The sequence below is a fragment of the Tenebrio molitor genome, chromosome 5 (genome assembly GCF_963966145.1).
Source record: "Tenebrio molitor chromosome 5, icTenMoli1.1, whole genome shotgun sequence".
Taxonomy (NCBI): domain Eukaryota; kingdom Metazoa; phylum Arthropoda; class Insecta; order Coleoptera; family Tenebrionidae; genus Tenebrio; species Tenebrio molitor.
The window spans coordinates 3,521,800-3,544,109 of NC_091050.1; the positions used below are offsets into that span (position 1 = coordinate 3,521,800).

General features: G+C 34.4%; 6 protein-coding genes across 13 annotated transcripts; 4 read left to right on the forward strand and 2 right to left on the reverse strand.

Annotated features, from left to right (window-relative positions):
- Nucleotides 1–504: 504 nt before the first annotated feature.
- GMF (Glia maturation factor) lies at nt 505–1,968 on the forward strand. 3 transcript variants are annotated; one of them, XM_069047607.1, is made up of 4 exons: nt 505–653; nt 840–932; nt 981–1,077; nt 1,124–1,968. In XM_069047607.1, exons 2-4 carry the CDS (start codon nt 930–932, stop codon nt 1,444–1,446), a joined length of 423 nt encoding a protein of 140 aa, XP_068903708.1. In that variant the 5' UTR covers nt 505–653; nt 840–929; the 3' UTR covers nt 1,447–1,968. The 3 variants fall into 3 exon arrangements, with proteins under 3 accessions (XP_068903708.1, XP_068903706.1, XP_068903705.1); XM_069047605.1 differs by having other exon boundaries at nt 540–653; nt 771–932; XM_069047604.1 differs by having other exon boundaries at nt 559–932.
- cni (protein cornichon) lies at nt 1,798–3,564 on the reverse strand. The gene is made up of 3 exons (XM_069047603.1): nt 3,201–3,564; nt 2,529–2,785; nt 1,798–2,152 (listed from the first exon to the last, which is right to left on the reverse strand). The coding sequence occupies exons 1-3, from the start codon at nt 3,348–3,350 to the stop codon at nt 2,125–2,127; spliced, it is 435 nt and encodes a 144-aa protein (XP_068903704.1). The 5' UTR covers nt 3,351–3,564; the 3' UTR covers nt 1,798–2,124.
- A 349-nt stretch (nt 3,565–3,913) lies between these two features.
- aph-1 (gamma-secretase subunit Aph-1) lies at nt 3,914–4,953 on the forward strand. The gene has a single exon (XM_069047602.1). It carries the CDS (start codon nt 4,091–4,093, stop codon nt 4,811–4,813), a length of 723 nt encoding a protein of 240 aa, XP_068903703.1. The 5' UTR covers nt 3,914–4,090; the 3' UTR covers nt 4,814–4,953.
- A 1,884-nt stretch (nt 4,954–6,837) lies between these two features.
- On the forward strand, nt 6,838–13,785 carry LOC138130893 (nuclear pore complex protein Nup214-like). 2 transcript variants are annotated; one of them, XM_069047588.1, is made up of 9 exons: nt 6,838–7,324; nt 7,381–7,522; nt 7,593–7,910; nt 7,964–8,354; nt 8,408–8,831; nt 8,892–9,509; nt 9,564–9,884; nt 9,935–13,605; nt 13,662–13,785. In XM_069047588.1, exons 1-9 carry the CDS (start codon nt 7,289–7,291, stop codon nt 13,687–13,689), a joined length of 5,949 nt encoding a protein of 1,982 aa, XP_068903689.1. In that variant the 5' UTR covers nt 6,838–7,288; the 3' UTR covers nt 13,690–13,785. The 2 variants fall into 2 exon arrangements, with proteins under 2 accessions (XP_068903689.1, XP_068903690.1); XM_069047589.1 differs by having other exon boundaries at nt 6,841–7,324; nt 8,961–9,509.
- Nucleotides 13,732–15,435, reverse strand: LOC138130897 (ribosome biogenesis protein WDR12 homolog). 2 transcript variants are annotated; one of them, XM_069047596.1, is made up of 4 exons: nt 15,296–15,435; nt 15,070–15,202; nt 14,720–15,019; nt 13,732–14,662 (listed from the first exon to the last, which is right to left on the reverse strand). In XM_069047596.1, exons 2-4 carry the CDS (start codon nt 15,120–15,122, stop codon nt 13,762–13,764), a joined length of 1,254 nt encoding a protein of 417 aa, XP_068903697.1. In that variant the 5' UTR covers nt 15,123–15,202; nt 15,296–15,435; the 3' UTR covers nt 13,732–13,761. The 2 variants fall into 2 exon arrangements, with proteins under 2 accessions (XP_068903697.1, XP_068903698.1); XM_069047597.1 differs by having other exon boundaries at nt 15,292–15,401.
- Nucleotides 15,436–15,555: 120 nt separating this feature from the next.
- On the forward strand, nt 15,556–22,228 carry SA1 (stromal antigen). 4 transcript variants are annotated; one of them, XR_011159670.1, is made up of 9 exons: nt 15,556–15,996; nt 16,045–16,356; nt 17,336–18,577; nt 19,013–19,291; nt 19,347–20,024; nt 20,078–20,318; nt 20,376–20,574; nt 21,572–21,666; nt 21,955–22,228. XR_011159670.1 is itself a non-coding variant. In XM_069047591.1 (8 exons), the coding sequence occupies exons 1-7, from the start codon at nt 15,556–15,558 to the stop codon at nt 20,567–20,569; spliced, it is 3,387 nt and encodes a 1,128-aa protein (XP_068903692.1). In that variant the 3' UTR covers nt 20,570–20,574; nt 21,572–22,228. The 4 variants fall into 4 exon arrangements, 2 of the variants coding, with proteins under 2 accessions (XP_068903692.1, XP_068903691.1); XR_011159669.1 differs by having other exon boundaries at nt 20,376–20,564; XM_069047591.1 differs by having other exon boundaries at nt 21,572–22,228.
- The last annotated feature ends 82 nt before the right edge of the window (nt 22,229–22,310 follow it).

Here is a 22,310-nt window from a genome sequence, read left to right on the forward strand (position 1 = left end):
GTCCATTCAAAAATCAAAAAACCACCAACGTCGCATTTTCCTCGATAATTACTATCGGCAACGCTGTTTAGTGTAAAATTTGGTGAGAATTGTAATTTTTAGGTTAAGCGTCAAATTACTCAAATTTATGGGGGATTCGTGAGAATTCTGTTCTGGGCATGCTTACGTAAAAATAATAAGAACTAATAAATAAATGAAACCTGCTAAGCAATAATTAAACAATTTGAACGAAATTCAAAGCAATTGAATTTTATTTTGAATCAAATGTCGTAATTTAGTTACCAACATAGTATGAAAAAATAACTACCTAGAGTTTTTTAAATTTTAGCAACCTAAAGCAACAGGTGGTGGTTTTTTGATTTTTGATTGGACTTTAGTTGTAACTTCCAAAACATTTTGCGTAAACATAAACTTATTAAATTACTCGCAATGTACAAATTGTTAACAGCGCCAACGGTAGTTAGTAGTACTCAACTCATTCGTTTTATAAGTTCCTGTCATCTGCAACTCTCCAGGATCTCAAGGTCAAAATTTGATGACATCACAATCATCACATGCGGATTGTCGCTGAATGTTACCGTTGTTTTGACATTTCTGTCAATCTAATCTTGACTTCTTATTTGTTCAATCGAGTGTGTAGAGCACGCAAGAAGGTATAATCTATCTGCTATGCTTATGTAAAAAATAATTCAGAGGTGTTGCAAAAATTAAAAGATTGTGAATTTACTTTCGATATCGCTTTGTGTAAATACCTGCGTTTGAAATTTCAGAAAAATTGTTTTCTCAGAATTCAAAAATCTCGTCCGGTCATCAGTGTGTAATGATTCATTTTTTGACAGATCACAGAACAAGCAGTTTCTTTAAATTGAGTTAACCTCCTTTATGATTGTTTGACAAGAGGACGACTTTTTCTTTGTTAAAACCCGAAAATGGTAACTTCAATAAAAGTGGTTATTTAATTTAATATTTAATAATTATAGTCAGGGAACGTGAATATTTGTGAAGTTACCGATGATGTGAAGAAAGCCCTAAAAGAGTTTCGCTTTCGCAAAGCTCAAGATACAGCCGCTCTAATCTGTAAGTTTGCAAAGTAAGTGGTATTTTTTTTATGTGCCTCTTTCAGTAAAAGTAGATCGTGAAAAGCAACAAATAATAATTGATGAAAAACTTGAAGATATTACAATTGAAGAACTTCAAGAAAATTTGCAAAGCCACCAGCCACGGTATGTAATTTTATCATACCGCCAGGAACATAAGGATGGACGAATTTCATATCCATTGTGTTTTATTTATTTCACACCACGCGATAGCCATGCTGAGTTGCAGATAATGTATGCAGGTTCAAAAATCTCTCTTCAAAGAGAAGCTGATGTTCTTAGAGCTTATGAAATTAGAGAACTTGAAGATCTAACAGAGGAGTGGTTATTAGAAAAACTAGGAAACTAAATTGGTGGGTTTTATTAAAAAAATTTTTTTTTAAATAATCAAATCATCTTTTATTTTTACTATTATGTATTAATTATTTAGGTTTATTTTTTAAAACTTATAGAAGCAATAAGCAATTAAGTTCAAGTATATTTATGGAATTTTTCAATACAATATTGAAATGTACAAAGAGATGCCCACAAAATTAAACCTCATTTTTTTTTTTAATAACATTCCAAAGTAACACCAAAAACAAAGCAAATTCCTCTTAGAATTATATAAAAGAATATATATATTTATAAAGTTTTGTTATCATGTAAATGTTGCATTTTGTATTGCAAGTTTATACTTTTGTAACAAAATAAACAAAGATGTAAGATAAATGTTTATTTACACAGTACCTTGAAAGAATATAAACTAGTAAGTAAATGTATGGATAATGTTGTAAATCTTTTCTGAACTATATATTCACATGTTAATCAGAAAAGATTCATGTAACAAAAACATGTACAAAGATGATTGAAATAAATCGCATTTGCTCTATTTCCAAGGAAAATCGGTTCTTTCTATTATGCTTATACTTTCACCAATAATTATCCAACATAATAAGGAGAACCGAAATCCTTATAACAATTCTAATTAAACTTTACTGTCAACTACTTATTTTGTTCTTCTGAATTCTTTGGAAGGTGCAAGTACTCACGCCGAGATTAAACAGTAAATCATTCTGCAACAAACAGACTCATATTAAGGATTTCGGTTCTCAATCAAGTTAAAAATCATTGTACTGTCATACAGAAACCTGAATTTACAGTTCTGAGTAAAACCCAGGGTCACACATGTTTGAAAGTCCACTTAAATATCATTTTACAGCACAGCCACCAGAACTGATATAATCAAAATTAAGCAATTTCATTATATCAAGTATTATAAAGAAATTTCTTTGTTGATAGATTTTATTGAAAATTAAATATTGTACATAATACAACTTTTAATGTCTCTTAAGACTAAAAAGTTATCACTTACTTTAAAAGATTAATGAACAGATTTGTAATAAATATTATCATGTGTGATCATGAGCACTTTCTAAAGCTATTACATACCCATAAAGATAGTAAAAGAAGGACAATAAGTAAAAAGCAAGTTTAATCCATCCTTCTCTTTGACATCTGGTTAAAACATCAGCATTCATAATACTTGTTGGATCATAAATTCCTAAGCCTGTCATTACAGGTCTTGTTCTATATCTGTTAATGTGATAAATTATCAAAGGTACATTTAGTAGCAAGGAAAACCATTCTCCAGCAGCAACAAACAGGATGTTAAAGAAAATGTGAAGAATGTATTCTGGAACCACCAACTGCAAATTACAACATGTATTAAAACTTGTTAAAGTGATAACATTCATCTTTTCACATAATATAAATATTTTCAGCAGTATGATACAAGAATGTACTTGCTTACTTTAATTACAGTAAAAGATAACATATGAAGGAACATACCAAATTACACTGCTAATTTACCTTAGAAATCTATTACATACTAATTAAATGTGAAATATATTACAATGTGCCATCCATTGTTTTTCCTTTTTTTCAAATATGTAATACTATTCACTTTTGATTTTTTGCTAAGACTATATAATAGATCTTGAAATATGCAATAAAAAAAAAAACAACTAATGCATATTTCGTCCCAAATGTAAAGACGTGGGATATTAAGGGAACTTCAGTCTAGAATTATTAAATATGCACACGTAAATTGAAACCACTTACCGGATTTAGGCTGTTACACTGATCAATCGGATTTTTGTAATCTGTTTTTAATTCATCAAATGCAATAACGTGGAATAGGGAAAAGAATATTAAAAAGGCATCAACTATCAGAGCAATAATGTACGAAAATGCAGGAAAATTGAACGCCATTTTTATACTTATTCAAATTTACTGTTTGCTGTACGATTAGATATGTCAAGAATGTTACTTTAATTATTTCACTAAATAACTTCTAATGGCATACAAGATCAAATCTGATCAAAAAATATATACAACCAAAGCGAGCAACGCGAATTACAACCTAACAATTTTTAAGTTTTAGGTTATAGCTTATAGCTGTCTGTCAACTGTCAACAGTCAACAAAAAATATAGGAGGCATAGGCAGAGTGGGCGTATATTCTATAGTTGATGATAATTCTTGTATATTTTGAAATCTAATCATTCAACTCAGGTCTTGACATTAGTTTTCTATTTTTTTTTTTGGTCTGTTTAAAAAATCAAACACCTGAATTATATTTTCACAGTTTATATATGACCTGGAAAATATAAGACAAAAGTTATAATAAAAATAAAAATGTTAATGTTACACTTGAAGAAACTCATGGTTTCATTTATCAAATTAATTCTGTAGTTATTCTTGTAAGTAAACATTATCCCAATAAGTTCAAAGAAAACGAGGTTGCAAGTTTATACTCTATTCATTGGCTCATATCTATGATTAAAGGAGTGTCAAAATTGACATTTGTGAAATAAAGATATAAACTAGCTGAAACTAGGGATATAAAGACTAAAGAATACAATTAAATAAAATAAGTTCCCACTTAGCGTTCTATAATCGTGCATATAGATTTTTTGTTGTGTTTAGTGATATATTTGGTTTATAAACACAATGACTGTGGTAGAATTTTTTGGTTGTGCGTTTTTAGCTTTTGGTCCACCGTTTGCGATGTTTATATTCACCATCGCTCATGATCCTGTGCGAATTATAATATTAATAGCGGCAGCATTCTTCTGGCTCGTATCGTTGTTGTTGTCATCGTTTTGGTGGTACATTGTCGTACCTTTAAGAAAAGACTTAGTATTTGGCGTGATATTCTCTGTGTGTTTTCAAGAGACGTTTCGATACATTATCTACAGAATTCTTCGAAAAGCTGAGAACGGCCTCAAGAAAATTACAGATGACAGCACTCAGTTGATTGAAAACAAGCATATTCTTGCATATGTAAGTGGACTAGGATTTGGTATAATCAGTGGAGCTTTTTCTTTGATAAATGTTCTTGCTGATGCAATTGGACCAGGAACTATGGGCTTAAAATCAGGAAATGAAATGTTTTTTTTAACTAGTGCTGCGACTGGCCTTTGTTTTATATTATTGCATACATTTTGGGGAGTGATATTTTTCAATGCTCTAGATAATAATAATAAATTACATGTTGGAATTGTGATTGGATCACATCTTTTAGCGTCTTGTATTACATTATTCAATCATTTTCAGGTTGCATCAGCTACCATAATACCTTTGTATTTTATTGTACTTTTAACAGGGTTGTTTGCATTTAAAATTGCTGGTGGTTCATATGCATCTTGTAAAAGTTGTATTACCTTTAAATAATTGTGTATCTACAATGACTTATGATATTTTACATTATGTTAGTAAATTAGATTAATTTGATATTGTTTACCTATTTAACTTTTCTACAAATATTTATTTACTGTATAATGTTGGACTGATTAAATAATTACAAAATCTGATTGTATCTTTCATATCTTTTCGCTGCGAGCGTGAATCGTGGATCGTTTTATTTACACGAGCGCGCTGCACTGGATCTTGATGGTGAGAGGTATTCTTGTCGCTATCACTAATTCACTATTTTCCGCCTAAGGGTACGTTTATGTTGGAGCTACGATGAGCGATAAAAGCGGCGACAAGAGAGAACTGCCATGGTTTTCAAATGGCAATTCGCTCTTATCGCTCATCGCAGCTCCAACATAAACGTTCCCTAAGGGTACGATTATGTTGGAGCTGCGATGAGCGATACGAGCAAACTGTCATTTGAAAACAATGGTATACTTCGCTCATCGCAGCTCCAACATAATCGTACCCTTAGTCTACTGATAACTAAGAACGAAAAAAAAAACCTCCATTAAAATGCTCGAATTAAAACAGTAAAAACTGTTAGTATTAGAACAGTGGTCGTTCTTCAAAAAAACTGTAAAGTTTTTATCGCACATAAACATTTTCATTCGCTCTTTCGTTTCAATTGATTATCGCATGAGCGAAGTGTCAAATGATCAATATGTAAAAAATGTTTGTTCGATACGTCCCTAGAGAGTGAGTCTGTATCCATAGTTACCAGTGGGTGAAGTTTTCACTTTCGCTCTGGCATAAAGAGTTCTATTGGTGATTAAATTTATTACGTGCACTTCCACATAACATCTGGTATAGCGTGTACCGGAGGAGCTGCCATTGCAGATTCTTTACAATAATGTGGGACAAGACTCTCCAACGCCAACTTTGAGGATAAATGAACGCACGATACCTACTTACAATAATTTTAAGTGGTAATAAAACTCGTCAAGCACAACCAATAAGTGTAGTAACTTTTGGGGAAGCATTATTGTGTCTAATAAAAAGAATGAACCCACAAAAAATAAACCGTAAAAGTGAAAGCATGTTGATTCATTAACTATATACACCAAGGAGGTTTAACCTCCTTAATTTACACACTTTATCACGAAACCAAATAACAATAATTTTAAATTCTTGGTAGTCCCAAATAAAACACAGTCTAACGATTCTTACAATAAATGTACAAAATGCCCACCACCACTGTTGATAAGTAGTACAACATTCAACACGTTTTCGAATTGTTGCAGGTAGGTATTTGTCCAAGTACTTCATGCCTCATCCTCATCCGTGTACAATTATTACTGGTTCCGCAAGTTAACACAAATCACTGACAATGGCAATACGACAACTCAACAATGGCATTATTTTATCGGTTTTTTCAGTTGCTGTTAAGAAAAAACAATGGAAAGCGATTAGGAACCTCTAACAACTTTTTACTTCTCACAGTTATTTAATTCATTATTTTATTCACGGTCGATTTCTTTTAAGTGAAATGAAAAGTTTATTTTAATAAAAATACAGAGATAGTAAACGACCGCGAAATTAAAGGGGGGTAAAATGAAAAAATAATTTTTTTGTTCGACTGGCAGAATTTGAGAATTTTCTCCTGGGTGAACGGATTTTGATAAATATCACACCTTGTCAAAACGAAACGTCAAGTTAATTTTAAAGATTTGGAGCCTTTAAGGGGTTCGTCGAATAGAAACGAGCGTTTTAAACTGGCTCCCTCATGCCAAAAATGTCCAATTTACACATGAACTTGTTAAATAATACTATATTATAAATAGTAAAAGGAATGTGATTTTAGTTGTAAGTTTAGTTTTTAGTCGTAAGTTGTTCAACGAGGCTTGCCGAGTGAAAAAAAACACTCATTTTACTATACGTACTTACAGTTGGTTGCAAAAAAAAACCGGGAATTGTCAGAATAAAGAAAGATAGGTTAGAATTAACGTCAAAATTCAATGAGATTTTTTAAAATTATTTGATAGATATTGTCAACCAGACAATTAATTGACAAATGGACAAAACCAAATTTACATTAGGAAAATTTTCGTTTCCCGTTTTTTTTGCAACCAACTGAACTAATGCTCGAAATTCCGTGCCACTAACTGTACATTATACGCTATTGTTTTCCAATTTTGAATTACAATAGCACAAATCGGACGGACAATGCATTTTTATTACTCTGCCTTCCGTCGATTCGTCGAATCTCATCAGTTTGAATCAAAATTTTAAGTTGTCAACAATGCTGTGACTATCTTCTTGACTTCTTGTCAACTAAAGAAAGATAAAGCCGAACTTCAACCACGGATACTTCAACTGTGTGAACGCGGTGAGTCGGTGTCGGTGACGGTGAACGCCGTGAACGCTAAGCGCGACTTGCAAAGTGAATAATTATTAACGAAAAAAAAAACATCGAAAAGTTATTCTTAATTGAGAAAACTGCCTCCTTTAAAAATGTTACGAACAGCACCGGATCCTTTAGATGTACAAGTAAGTGTTTTTTTTTTTTGTTTTTTTTTAGGTTATTTGTATAATGTGTATTTCAGGACCTTCAGTTCAAATTGCGATGTCGTATTAAAGCTTTTGACAATGTAAATAACACAAATTTTTCACGGCATTGTAGTTTGGTCTCATGTGCCAGTCGTTTTGGTTTAATTTTTATTGGTACAAATTCTTCAAGCATTCAAGGTAAGCTTTCGTTTATGAAACAAATGTACCTGTTTTTTTTTTAACTTTTTTGTAATAATCGTAATTTTAGCAATACAGTTGAAAAATATAGAGGAATATACAAAAACTGATGGTGACAAAGTTGATTATCCTAGAAGAATTTTTCCATTAGTATCACCTCCAACTCATTTGTCTGTAAATTGTGAACATACTGTCCTAGCTATTGTTGTTGAAAAAAATAATTGTTCATGTGCATTATTTTATGATGTAAAGTCATTTTGGCGCCATGACATTGTCCAACTTGGAGAAGTTCGCTTATCACCCACTCCTGCAGTATATGTAGTAGATGTAAATTGGAATCCAACTTTAGCATCTGTTTTTACAGCATGTAAAAGTGATGGCACTTTAGGTATTTTTTGTGAACTTGAAAGTAATTTTTTTTATTATGATTTTTATTTTTAGGCATATATGAAGTTAAGAATCCAGGAATTGACATTAATGAATTGCCTGCTGTTGCAGGAGCAACTTGCTTTTGTTGGAGCCCTAAAGGAAAACAAATTGCTGTAGGATCTCGAGATGGTAAAATCACACAATATAAACCTGATCTAAAAGCAGTAAAAGTAATAAATGCACCACCACTGAAAGAGCCACATTCATTACAAACCCTGCAATGGGTATCAAACTACCAGTTTATTGGTGTTTTTCAACCTATGCATGCTGATGGTCAAGCAAGTTTTATAGTTATTGATGCTCCAAAAACTGGAGATCCTATTTATACCAATTATGATGATATTTGCTATAGCAATGGAAACACTAGACCTGTGCAGTTTTATACCATTTTGTTACAAAATTGGTAAATATGTTAAATTTTATGTAATAGGATAAAAATTTGGTAATTTGTGGTAGGAATGTTTTAATGGCAGCTTCATCAAATAGCATGGAGGTAGGCATCCTTGGTAATGCTGGTGAATGTTGGACTCAGTGGATTATGGGAGATGCTTCTCGAGCAGAATTACCTTTAGGTTCAAATCATCAAGAAACCTTACCAATCGGTTGTGAATTAGATATTGGGAGTACACAGCCACTGCAATGGGGTGAATCTACTTTGCCCCCTGTTCCATTACTTTTATTATTATCAAATCAGGGAATGTTATGTTGTTTCAATGTTATTAATTTAAAAGAAGGAATTCCATCTATCTGTACACCACCAGAGGTTGTAAAAGATACAAGTGGTTTATATCATTTTGTTAGTGGCAGTAGTCAGTTTAAAAATGACCAAGGTAATCTTGTGAAAGAAGTAAATAAAGCAAAACCACAGGAAATATCTCAGGTAAGTTAGGAAATTTTTGGTGTTATGATGTCTTTGGTAACCTTTAATACATTACCTTAGATATCTAATTTGGTAAAGCCACAATTGATAAGGGTAACTAGTTCAACAAACACAGCTTTACTTTTTAAGGTTCAACCTAATGTAGAGATGTCACAAGGATTAAATCTTTCAAAAACGCAACCTCTAAACCTTTTTGGAGGTCAAGCTACTTTAACACCAGTACTTCCAATAAATAAAATCACCTCACAGTCAACACAGCAATCGTTACATCAGGCTGTACCAGCTAGTATTGAAAGTAAGAGTGCTAGTGGAGTTTCCATTTCACAAACGTCTACACCCGTAAATAGTATAAGTTCTCCTGCTGCTACAAAAACAGTTGTAACATCTACTGTAACACCTAATAACGTGCCCAAGTCTGACCCTAATGAATTAAATAAAAGTGACATCATTAACATGGATTTGAAAGCAGAAGAGGAAGCTGAAAAGATATTTGCACAAATGTTAAAGGAAGAATGCATATTTTTAGAATCTGAATTAAAAGCAGTTCTTCACCAGGGGAGAACTTTAAAATTGAATCTGGGCACAGATGCTGACAAAACTAAAATAGTACAGACTACACAAGCCCTAGAAAGTTTTTTCAATGAACTTGTAGATATTTGTACAACACAAAATGCTGAGGTGCCATAATGTACAGATGTCAGAGACATTTTTTTAAATTATGTACATTTTTAGATTCACACACTTAAACAGAATCTTTTGCAATCATGGGCATGGTATGAAGAGGTAAAATCTCGTCATATAGCCTCTCAAGATGAGTCCATGATGATACTCGTAAGAGCTCAACCGCTGGATTCAGCTTCAGAAAAACAACTTGAAGATATACGCCACACTAATTATTATTTAGAGTCTCAGATAGCTCAAGCACATCTTGCTTTAGACGAACAGTGGGAAAATTTTCAAGATTATTGTAAAAAAACTCACAAACTTCATATTCCAACAATGGAAATGATATTTCAAACGATGGTGAAGCAGAATGCCATTCTCCGGAAACAGGTGAGTAAAGTTATTGTTTGATGATTTATATTGTAATATTTTGATTATAGGGTTACATTTTAAAAGATATTGCAAACAGGATAAGAACTAAATCCCGTTCTGCCTTTGCTCCGTCACTTTTAATTTCAATGGATGACACTAAAGACTTGCCAGATGAACTTAAAAGATTGAGAATGAATCCTGAAGATATTTGTCAGATTCAGTATGAACATGTGGTGAACAGAATGAAGAACTTCACAGAGAAAAAGTCAGACACGTTGAGATCTTTTCTGAAGAAAAGAGATTATTCTCGGATTTCTGCAGTAAAGCCACAACTATCTACTTCCATTATTCAGGCATCTCCATCAACAAAATTGAAGCAGTTAAGTTCTTTAGCGACACAAACACCGTCAATTCTTAAAGAACATTCCCCAAGAAATCTAAATTTTCTTCAGTCAACTCCCAAACCAAAATTAGAACCACCTTCGTCAGAAATTCAGTCAAGTACCCCCATCGAAGGATTACAAAATTTTACGATCAAATTTGAAGCTAAAAATTTTAGCAACATGACTGACAAAACATTTTCGCCACTGACTAAGAACATAATAGCTGGTTCTCCAAATTCAGCTTTTGTATCAACTTCCCTTGGAAGTAACGTTTCATCGTCTGCGTCCCCGACTATAACGTTTAAACCAACATTTTTGAGCGCGTCGTCAACAACAGCGACTAGTACAGTTTGCCCCAATAATTCAACAAAATCTTTCTTTTTTGGGAATTCCGGGGGGGCAGCTTCCTCACAAGGGACAACAACATCAACTTCTCTTGGAAGTAATGTTTCATCGTCTGCGTCCCCGATTATAACGTTTAAACCAACATTTTTGAGCGCGTCGTCAACAACAGCGACTAGTACAGTTTCCCCCAATAATTCAACAAAATCTTTCCCTTTTGGGAATTCCGGGGGGGCAGCTTCCTCACAAGGGATAACAGCATCAATTTCTCTTGGAAGTAACGTTTCATCGTCTGTGTCCCCGATTATATCGTTTAAACCAACATTTTTGAGCGCGTCGTCAACAACAGCGACTAGTACAGTTTCCCCCACTAATTCAACAAAATCTTTGTCTTTTGGGAATTCCGGGGCGGCAGGTTCCTCACAAGGGGCAGCAGGCACAAACATGCCAAAATCAACAGCATCATCGTTTGTTAGTACCAATGTACTCACTAGTAGTTTGGCAAAACCATCATGGAGCTTTCAACCTACTTCAGTTTCGATAACATCCAGTCCCGGGCCGGTAGAAGTTAAAAGTATATCTACAACTTCCATTTTTGATACAAATAGTAAAAGTTCATCTGCGATTCCCAATTTCAGTATAACGTCCAAGTCAACACCTGAAACTACTAAAACGGCTGTCACAACTTCTTTAATTTTTGGTGCAGCGACTAGTACAACTGCACCTTTTTCACCGAATAGTGCTACTACCACCTCTAGTTTTTTTGGAACTGCCGGTCATAAATCAACCGAGACAGGATCTGTTGTGTCTAAACCTTTTTCATTTTCACCTAAACCAAGTACTCCAGTTTCTGCAACAACGCAGGCCTCGTTCAGTATTTTCAACCCAGTTCCGCCATCTCACACAAATATTGGGGTTACAACAACGGCAGTTGTAAATCTTTCCAAGGGTACGGCGGTTTCTGCTACAATTTCTTCACCTCTGAATATTCCAAAAATAAACCAAGTTGCGTCGACTTCAACTGTTCCACCGTCTTCATCACCATTTACATCGACACAAATATTATCAAGCGGAGCCTTTACTTCGTCGAGTACTGCACAAGATTCACTAGTTAGTAATTCAGTGACACCTATTTCCACACAATCGTCAGCTTTTTCTATGGGTGGCATTAAATCATCAGTGTCTACATCGCCAATTCCATTGTTACCAATTAGTTCAGTAGTAACTTCTGCTCTAACTGGTGGTGTTATTTCTACTGCGGTTGCTGTAACAGCAACCTCCACTACCACTACTAGTGTTGTCGGTACAAGTTTGCCAGTTTCTACTACCACAACTTTGAGTATTTTTGGATCTGCCACTTATACAAGTTCCCAACCGTCAGCCGTACCTTCAATACACTCGACAACAGGATTGATTTTTGGCGGTACGTCTTCAACTAAACCATCGACGTTTAGCAGTAGTGATGCAAGCGGTTCTAAACCATCATTATTTGGCGGAGTTCCTTCAACAACTTCTACAAAAACTGCGTTTGGAAGCTCAGTTACATCATCCACCACTGAAGCGTCTATATTTAGTGGTACGTCTACGTCAAGCACACCCGGATTTGGAGCTACGGCTACAACCACAATTCAGTCATCCATATTTGGTGGTGTTTCATCTACGTCTGTTACAACAGGGTTTGCAACCCCTGTTGCGTCTACATCCGCATTGTTAACATTTGGCAGTGCTCCGTCTACGTGTTCTACAACCGATTTTGGTGCTACGACTCTGTCTACTAAGCAGTCATTGGTGTTTAGTGCGGGTACAACAAATCAGACGTCAGTTTTTGGTGCTGCAGTTACTTCAGCACCACCACAATCATCAATTTTTGGAACTCCTGCATCAACAACGCCTCCCTCTCAAGCCTTTGGAATTTTTGGAGATGCATCATCCAAAAGTTCAGTATTTGGTAGTGCGGTTCCCACAACTCATGCTCAGTCGTCAATATTTGGAAGTAACAATCAGTCGACGATCTTTGGAAATACTACAACTTCCGCTAGTGCAGGTTTCGGTCAAAGTCAGTCAGTTTTTGATACCTCGAAGAACACACCAAGTGTTTTTGGTCAAAGTACTGGATTTGGTTCATCGGGAAGTACGTTTGGTAGCACGAACGTTTTTGGCCCTTCCGCAACATCGTTTGGGCAAACTACCGGATCGATTTTTGGGGGTACAGTCACTACAGCCACGGGAAGTATTTTTGGTGCTACTCCTACTACTAGCAGTGCATTTGGCTCGAGTGCATCAGTTTTTGGATCCCCAGCCGCAACCACGCCTTCGCTTTTCGGCTCAGGAAGTGCATTTTCCTCCACAGCCACCCAACAAAACTCATTTGCCACAAGTACAAGCGCTTCCGCCTTTGGATTTGGAAATCTTAATGTCGGTTCGACGACAACTTCAAGTTCGGGTTTTGGCACAGCTTCGAATCCCTTCGGCGGAGAAAATAAGAATATTTTCGGAGGTTCATCGGTGCCTGCTAATAGTTCAGGTTTTGGCTCCAGTGGTAATTCAATTTTTGGAAGTAATGCTTCGCAAAATTTTGGTGGTGGCTTTGGAAATCAAAATCAGTCGGTTTTCGGCCAACAATCAAATTTCGGTCAGAATTCATTTGGAGGTAGCGGTTTTGGCCAACAGCCTTCTGGGCCATTCAGCGCTGGATCTTCTGGAACTGTTGCCCAAAGTGGTTTCGGTGGAGTTACGACTTTTCAGAAACCAGGAGGATTTGGGGCCTCTCCAGTGTTTGGGTCGTCACCTGCTTTTGGGAGTTCTCCAAGTTTTGGAGGAGCCCCTTCTTTCGGAAGTCCTTCGCAATTTGGAACTGCTTCAAAACCATTTGGTACAGGAAGTCCCGGGTTTGCTGCTGCTCCTGCCACTACTCAAAATACGGCGTTTGGGAATTTAGCTAATCAACCCACTGTAGGATTCGGAAATCTAGCTCAGCAGGCTTCTGCACCTTCCCCGAGTGCACCGTTTTCAGGGTAAAATTTAATGACAATTTTTAATACTGATTCTTACGAGTTTATTTTTTTTTAAGGAATTCGTCATTTTCCAGTTGGCGTTAGTATAGTTTATAGTCCTTTACAATGTAATATTTTAATAGAACATTCAATTTTATAAATGCGTTTATTGCACATTTAAAATACATGTTTATTCTTGAAGATATGCACACTGTTGTCACATCCTCCAGATACAAGATATTTATTATTAGACCAATCTACAACTAAAACTTGCCCTTGATGTCCCTCCAAGTTATAGAGAGGGGCTCTTGGACTTCTTGTATCCCAAAGCTTTACACAGGAATCATAACTTCCAGATACAAAAAGGTATTCATCATATTTAGACCATTTAACACTACTAACCCATAAACTATGTGAAGTAAAAGTGATTTTAACAACTGAACCTTCAGAAGTTCTTGGATCATATAAACGAATGTGTCTATCTGCTGAACATGCTAATAATGTATTTGATAATGAAGACCAAGATGAACCTAAAAATGCTTTTTGTCCTACAATATCACTTTTAACACCACATAGCTCAGCATCCCAAAATTTTATTGTATGATCCATTGAAACTGTACAGACTGTTTGATTATCAACCCAGTCAATGGAAGTAATACTTTCCTTATGTCCTTTTAGTGTATATAAAGGTGTTCTTGTAATAATATTTTTAGGTCCCCTCACTTTCTTAAGAACAGGTTCTTCCTCATCATTTTCAAAAGATGCTGACCAAATTTTCAAATTAGTGTCCCAACCCCCTGTTGCAATTTTTTGGGAATTAGGACTAATCCCCACACTATCTATGCCTTTCTCATGACCTTTCAAGACTACACATGGTTTCACTGTATTTGTTCCAGGCTCCCATTCCCACAACAATGCAGTAAGGTCATGTGAAACACTTACAAAACCTTGAGAAGGGTCTCCTGATTTAATCCAAGCTACTTGCTTCACAATATTTGTATGTTCTTTTGATGATGTAACATGTTTACCATGTGTAGTCCATAAATTTATTGAATAATCATAACAACCAGTTAAAATCCTAAAAACCATGATTACAAAAAATTAAAGTAAAATACTTTTAGCTTTTAGTAAATACCATTTATCTGCAGTCTGAATACCTGATACCCAGTCATCATGTAAAAGTGATTCTTGTGGTTCTGGTGAAGGAGTTCTTTCAATATATTCAATGTCAATAGTAGTTTCACTTGAAATATTATGCTCTTTCAAATGTTCAATAAGTGGAAGTCTTAATAATTCACCAAATACCAGAAAATCTAATTCCTTTGGTTTCAGAAAATCAGATTTATTTTCCTTTATTAACTGATTGACTAATTCATTTAATGAATTGTGTTCAATAATACTTGGTACTGCAAATGGCACATCTGGTATTGCAATGCTAAAAAATAACACAGGAATCATAACGCTTTCTAAAGACATTAGGCCCACCTTTCTTGTTTTGTTAACAGACGAACTTGTAACTGAGATTCGCCCAAATCCATGTTTCGTTATTGTTTTTAAGAAATGCGCGTAATAATGTGGTCTTGCTCTACTGTCAATTGAAATGACAAACAATATTTATCTGTAAAGTATAAAATAATGTAGTTTGGTCCGCCAATATTGTGAAAGTTTTAAATCAAATGTACTAAGAAATTAAAATTAAATAAATACCAACTTATATTCGAGGTTATATTTCAGTTGACACCATTCGCAAACGTGTTTCTTTCCGAGTTCCCGTCCGTCTGTCAAAAAAAAAAAATAGTTTGGTAATGTACCGTTAGATGGTACTTTAGCATTGGATGTTCACGTTTACAGAATACTACATTCGCTTCGGCTTCGGCTCATCAGCTCCTAGTTTTGTTTACATGAAGTTGTGAATGTTGGTGGTTGTTTGAATAAAAAAAGTTTTAAAATCGAAAGAAAATAATATCAAAGATGCAACGCCGTGGAGGCAAACGTATTCGGATGGATGAACCCCCTCCCGAATATGAAAATCCTATGACTCCTCAAGTAGAACCTGACGGGTATGGTGGTTATAGTCATGCAAATTTGTATGGTACTGAAGCATATACTGAACACGCGGGAACTTCGTCATCAGATGGAATGTTTGAATCGCCTCCAACTCCTGGAATGAGACGAATTACACGATCTAAAGCTAGAGGTCAGACAAATCCACCATCTCTTGCAGCACCATCATATTCACCAACTAATGCTGGAACTGGAACAACTACAAGAGGACGTGGAAGAGGTAGACCGCCTGGAAGGAAAAATCATGTTGAAGGCAGTACTGAAGATGAGACTTCTTTATATCATTACATTAAAAATAGCAAAGTATCTCTTACTAATATTGTTGATGAGTGGATAGAAAGTTACAAGGTGGGTATGTTCCTTTATCTTAGTTTATATCAGATTGCTGGTTTTTAGGTGAATAGAGAATCAGCTCTGATTTCTTTAATGCAGTTTTTTATAAATGCTGCTGGTTGTAAAGGTCGAATAACACAACATATGCAAGCTACTATGGAACATGCTGCTATAATTAGGAGAATGACTGAAGAATTTGATGAAGAATCAGGGGAGTATCCTCTCATTATGGCAGGACAGACTTGGAAAAAGTTCAGACAAAATTTCTGTGATTTTGTACAGACCTTAGTTAAGCAATGTCAATATTCCATAATTTATGATCAGTTTCTAATGGATAATGTAATTTCATTACTTACTGGATTATCAGATTCACAAGTAAGTATATTTATTTATATGTGAAAGTATTATGAATCCATGCTTGTGGATTACATTTGCAAAATTCATAATACCATTATGTGACGTTTTTAGGAAAATCGCTTGGACACCTCGATTTTATTTAGAAAAATGCCTTTATGTGATGTGCAACTTGTTTAAATGACGTCATTGGTTTTTGCGTAATGACGGTCATCACCAATTTTTTGAAATGAAAACCCCCACTTTTTTCCTTTTCTCCCAGTAATTTAACGATGAATGAAAAAAAAATGGTACCTTACATAACATTTGTTTTTTGAGAAAATGGCAGTTTGCTTCAAAATTTAATTTAATTTTTAATGTTTTTTTTTTTTTGTATGGGTATATTTAAAATAGAAGATTTGTTTTAATAGACCAAACAATTTAGAGGATTTATGGCGGAGAATCCGCGCTGAAATGTAACAAATAGCCCCGACATTATTGAGCGCAGTGTACAATGTTTACACTCGTGTCGGTGGGTGCCAATTGGTTGGCGGGAGACAACTTCAACATTTATGTACTTTAAATTTTGTTGTTAACCTTAAATGTTTATTTGTTTTTGTTTACGGTCAATTAAAATTTTTACATTAAAAATTAAATTAAAAAGTTTTGTCATTTTTTTAAAAACAAATGTTATGTAAGGTACACATTGTTTAGGTAGTAGGGTCTATCAGAAAGAGAACAAAAAAAGTGAAGGTTGTCATTTAAAAAAAATTCGTAAAGACGTCATTGGGCAAAAACCAGTGACGTCATTTAAACAAATTGCGCGTCACAAGATGGCATTTTTCAAAATAAAATCGACGTGTCCGAGCGATTTTCTTAAAAACATCAATAATAAAATGATTGTTTTGATGTTGCACAAAACATCCACTTCAGATGAACAATTGCTTTAATTTAAATATGCATTTAATATATCTAGTTGGAGATTCTTACATTGTTTGTTGTTTATTTTTTAATTCAATAGGTCCGTGCGTTCAGGCACACGGCTACTCTTGGAGCCATGAAATTAATGACAGCGCTGGTAGATGTAGCGTTAACGGTATCGGTAAATCTTGATAATACACAGCGTCAGTATGAAGCTGAGAGGCAAAAAACGAGAGAGAAACGTGCAAGCGATCGTTTGGAAGCTTTGCTTGGAAAAAGACAAGAGTTGGAGGAGAATATGGATGAAATAAAAAATATGTTAACTTACATGTTTAAATCAGTTTTTGTTCATCGTTACCGCGACACCTTACCAGAAATACGAGCGATTGCGATGACCGAGATCGGTGTGTGGATGCACAAGTTTCATGCTAATTTCTTGGACGACTCGTATTTAAAATACATAGGGTGGACACTGCATGACAAAGTTGGAGAAGTGCGATTAAGATGTCTTCAAGCTCTTCAGCCTTTATATGCGAGCGAAGAGTTGAAAGGAAAATTGGAACTTTTCACTAACAAATTTAAAGATCGTATAGTAGCAATGACTCTAGATAAAGAGTACGACGTTGCAGTGCAGGCTGTCCGGCTGGTGATCTCGATCTTAAAACATCATCACGAAATTCTAACAGACAAAGATTGTGAACATGTTTATGAGTTGGTATATTCATCACATAGAGCTGTGGCTCAAGCTGCTGGCGAGTTTTTGAACGAACGTCTCTTTCAACCCGGCGATGTTGACACTGGAAAGACCAAAAGAGGAAAACGACGGTTACCTAACACTCCGTTTATACGCGATTTAGTGCAGTTTTTCATTGAATCTGAACTGCATGAACACGCCGCTTACTTGGTCGATTCTCTTATCGAATCTAATAGTATGATGAAAGATTGGGAATGTATGACGGATTTGTTACTGGAAGAACCGGGACCTCAAGAAGAACCGTTGGACAATCGACAAGAAACGAGTTTGATTGAAATTATGGTCTGTTGTATAAAACAGGCGGCGACTGGTGAAGCTCCAGTCGGAAGAGGACCGACCAGAAGAGTTTCGTCCTTGAGGGAGATGAAACAAGCAGGAGAAGATAAGCAAAAATTGACGGAACATTTTATTGTTACGTTACCGCCACTTCTGGATAAGTACGCTGCTGATCCTGAAAAACTGGCTAATTTACTCAGCATTCCGCAGTATTTTGATCTTGATTTGTATACAAGTGGCAGACAAGAAGGTTCACTACAGTCCCTTTTGGTTAAATTGAAACACATTGCTCAGGTCCACCACGAGCCAGAGGTATATAACTTTTTTTTAAATTTAACCACCAATAGGACTCGTTGAAATAAACATTTTTTTTTATTTATAATTTTTTCCGCATATTCTTCCAAACAGAATTAAAATCAAATATAATTCGAACCTTAAAATTCATATCCGCTCATGTGTTTACACATCCATTGATAACGAAGCTCGAAAAAAGAATTACATACTTGATTAAAATTCTCGAATGAAAAACAGTAAAAGCGGTTAGTATTAGAACAGCGATTGTTCTTTCTCCAAAAACTGTGAAATTTTTACCACCCAAAAACATTTTCACTTACTCTTTCGTTTTAATTGATGATTATCCCATGAGCGAAATGTCAAATTAGGGGTTAGAAAAATGTAAAAAAATGTATTCGATTAAAAAAAGATTAATGTGCAAAAAATGTTATTAGAGTATGTTATTTTGTACAGGTGTTGGAGACCCTTGCTAAAACTCTAGAAATTCTTTGCACTGAGGGACACTCAATTTACACACGATGTGATGTCGCAAGATCCACTATTGTCGATATGATTGTGGTTTCTTATAAAGAAGCAATAGATGATTGGCGAAACTTGCTGTTAGGAGAAGAAACTCCAAATGCAGATGAAATTTTCAATGTTGTCAGTTCATTGAAAAAAGTTTCTATGTTTTACGCGTGTCATAATTTGAATCAGTGGAACCTCTGGTCTACATTATTTCAGGACGTAAAAGCAAGTGTACCGTTTTCATTTTTTAAAATAGTTTTAAAACAATTTTAATTGACAGGATACTGAAAGTTTATTACCACCAGACGCCCTGAAATTTAGTTTAAGCTCTTGTTTCTATTGTCTTTTGTGGGGTTTGAGAGAATTGGAAGCGCAACACGAAGGAGGAGGTTTAACTGGTCCTGGAATTCAGGAAATGCGACAACGTTTGGATGAATTCATAGAGGCTGCACAAGTTTTAATAAGATGCTCTCCTCATAATAACATTAAAGAAGAAGCTTACGTATGTCTCTGTGATTTATTGATTGTTTTCAGTGAACAGTTGTCAAGTACGGCGACTGCTTTAGCTGAATTAACTTGTCAACCGGACAGAAATCTACAGGCACTTCTAAACGAATTTGTGCAGTCGTACGTTTTTGTGCCTGAACAAAACGCTGAACATGACGAGCATAGAATTGAAGAATTGCACAAGCGCAGAAATTTTTTGGCTGCATATTGTAAATTGATTGTTTATAACATTATGCCAACTAAAGCCGCTGCTGACATTTTTAAACATTACGTCAAGTATTATAATGAATATGGAGATATTATCAAAGCAACGTTGAGTAAAGCACGCGAAATTAATAAAGTTAATTGTGCTTTGACCATGTGTCTAAGTTTGAACATGATTTTCCATGAAGTACAAAAGGTATCTATAGGAAAAAATACGCGACAAAATGAAGAATTCTTTGCACTAAAAGTAAGTAACACGAATGTTGTTGCAGATTTTTTTGTCTTAATCTATTTTTGTAGGAGTTGGCAAAAAGGTTTGCGCTCTCATTTGGCCTAGATGCTGTGAAAAATCGCGAGGCGATTACGGCTCTACACAGGGCAGGGATTTTATTTGCCGTCACTGGAGCTGATCAGCCCGAAGATCCCACAGGTCCACCACCTAATTTACCATTTTTAGAGATTTTGACAGAATTTACGAATAAGTTACTTAAACAAGATAAGAGAGTAGTTTTAACATTTTTGGATAGAAGAATAACGACAGGTAATAATTTCAAAATGGGAGGTTAAGACCGATAAATGGTGAAATCTCATTTTTAAGGAATGCCAAGTAGTAGAGGTGAAGATTGGCAACCTTTACTACTTTACCGCAACTCTTTGTTACATGGCGAGTCTGATGCATTACCAGTGACCAGCAAAAGAGCTTACGGCCGGAAAAGAAAGGATCCTGAGTCGGACCATGAACAAGATGAAGTACTATCTGATCAAGAGTTTCCAGGAAATTTATATGGTTAATTAACGTAATATATTATATCGTACTGAAAGCGTAAATATGAAATTCCAATTGTTGCGACGTTGTTGACAGTCCTTGTTACGTTCTAGAGATTTTTTTCGTATATCTGATGTAATGAATACAGTACTGTTACATCAGATTATTTACATCTTTCGCCTATTTCCTCATTTAAGTGATTGTTTGATGGTGCTTTTAGTAGATTATTTTTATTTTATTGATATATTGTGCCTAATGAATATTTTCATTATTTCTATTTAGAGTAATGTGTACTGATACAATTTAATTTATATAAATATAAAGCTTACCGTAAATAATTCGAATAAATACATAATGATATAAAATAAAGCTTATATTTACAAGTAATTATTGTTTAAAAAATCGAATAGGCGACAGATTCTTACATTTGGAGTATGATTTTGTGGTTATCATATTAACATGATACCTAACTCAAAATCTCAAAATTAAAATTCTGATTAATCAAATTTAAAGCATATAAAATCCAGTCGTCGAAGAATAGTATATTGTACAATTAGTTATGAAAGTCATACTTTTTTTCATGAATTTGCAGTTTGCTTAACGAAGGCGGAGGAGCCCGAGTTAATCGAACAAATGAGTGAAAAAAGCGACTTTCATAACGTGTTGTACAGGACATTTTTTTGCATATTGTTCTAAGTTGAGAAATTTGGCCTAAAAGGATTTATGCAAAATAATAATATAAATTAAAAAAAAGAACAAATGCATAGCAGGTAATCTTTGAGAATGAATTGAATAAAATGATTTAAAAAATTACTACTTTCATTACGATTTTTCTTTAAAAAAAGTGCTACGCATTACGATTTTTCGTTAAAAAAAGTCCCCTTTCATAATCAATATGCAAAAAATTAAATATAATTACAGATGTTTGTAGAATAGTCGTGAAAACAAGGTACACTGCATCTTTGTTTCTTTTTATGTGATACGAATTTATTTATACATTTAAATATTAAGATTATAATTTTTTTCAGGTAATCGTAATTATCCGCTCCAACATGAATTTTGAAAATTGAAGCAAATTTTTTATATGAATGATAATATTTTATGTATCTACGTATTTATTTAGGTAAAAAATGTTATAATTTAAAAAAAAAGAAATAATATAGTGTTAGTGAAAAATAAGGAATAAAATTCTTTAAATGGTCATCTTTTGGCATAAATTACAATGGTGGCACAAAGGGGTCAAATGTTCAATTTTTTTAAAGGTCTTTTTATTATCTACCCAAAAATTAAAGCGTTTTTAATTCGGTTGATTAAAATAAAAAAAGATTTACGAGAAATTTAACGAAGTTTATTCCCAATTTACACTCGCATTATGTATTATACAACACTTCAGTTGAGATTTATGTTCTAGCTTCTAGCCGATTTGTTTTAACGTAAGATACTAGCAACAGCATTCTTTCATGATATCTTTATTAGAAGTTTGAATTATATTAAAACTTGGAAAGTGCCAAACTGGTGCTGTCGTTTTTCCATTACGAGGTAGTATGGGTAGTATCAAAACAGATTCATCATAATACTACACTCATTTCTTTTTATTATGTCTCTGATGTGTTAATACCTAGTTTCGTTTAAGTTATAATTGTACATGTATTTTTTAGAATGAAATAAATAAAACATGGTTTTTACGTTGGTTGTGGTTAATGTAGAAAACCCATGTTTTCAAAAGTAGACGTTATTGAAGATGAGCTAATAAATATTTTATGTTAT

Excerpts from the sequence above, each read along its gene's own strand:
- GMF (XM_069047607.1), top strand. Across the intron at positions 1,078-1,123 it reads AGATACAGCCGCTCTAATCT|TAAAAGTAGATCGTGAAAAG; the intron begins GTAAGTTTGCAA and ends TGCCTCTTTCAG.
- cni (XM_069047603.1), bottom strand. The coding sequence starts at position 3,350 with ATGGCGTTCAATTTTCCTGCATTTTCGTACATTATTGCTCTGATAGTT. Across the intron at positions 2,786-3,200 it reads AGTGTAACAGCCTAAATCCG|TTGGTGGTTCCAGAATACAT; the intron begins GTAAGTGGTTTC and ends TGTAATTTGCAG. Across the intron at positions 2,153-2,528 it reads TTCTTTTACTATCTTTATGG|AATGATTTACTGTTTAATCT; the intron begins GTATGTAATAGC and ends TGTTTGTTGCAG.
- aph-1 (XM_069047602.1), top strand. The coding sequence starts at position 4,091 with ATGACTGTGGTAGAATTTTTTGGTTGTGCGTTTTTAGCTTTTGGTCCA.
- LOC138130893 (XM_069047588.1), top strand. The coding sequence starts at position 7,289 with ATGTTACGAACAGCACCGGATCCTTTAGATGTACAA. Across the intron at positions 7,325-7,380 it reads CGGATCCTTTAGATGTACAA|GACCTTCAGTTCAAATTGCG; the intron begins GTAAGTGTTTTT and ends TGTGTATTTCAG. Across the intron at positions 7,911-7,963 it reads TAAAAGTGATGGCACTTTAG|GCATATATGAAGTTAAGAAT; the intron begins GTATTTTTTGTG and ends TTTTATTTTTAG.
- LOC138130897 (XM_069047596.1), bottom strand. The coding sequence starts at position 15,122 with ATGGATTTGGGCGAATCTCAGTTACAAGTTCGTCTGTTAACAAAACAA. Across the intron at positions 15,020-15,069 it reads CTGTTAACAAAACAAGAAAG|CATTGCAATACCAGATGTGC; the intron begins GTGGGCCTAATG and ends GTTATTTTTTAG. Across the intron at positions 14,663-14,719 it reads ATTCAGACTGCAGATAAATG|GATTTTAACTGGTTGTTATG; the intron begins GTATTTACTAAA and ends CATGGTTTTTAG.
- SA1 (XM_069047590.1), top strand. The coding sequence starts at position 15,556 with ATGCAACGCCGTGGAGGCAAACGTATTCGGATGGATGAACCCCCTCCC. Across the intron at positions 19,292-19,346 it reads CATTATTTCAGGACGTAAAA|GATACTGAAAGTTTATTACC; the intron begins GCAAGTGTACCG and ends TTTAATTGACAG. Across the intron at positions 20,565-21,571 it reads GTTTCCAGGAAATTTATATG|GTAATCGTAATTATCCGCTC; the intron begins GTTAATTAACGT and ends AATTTTTTTCAG.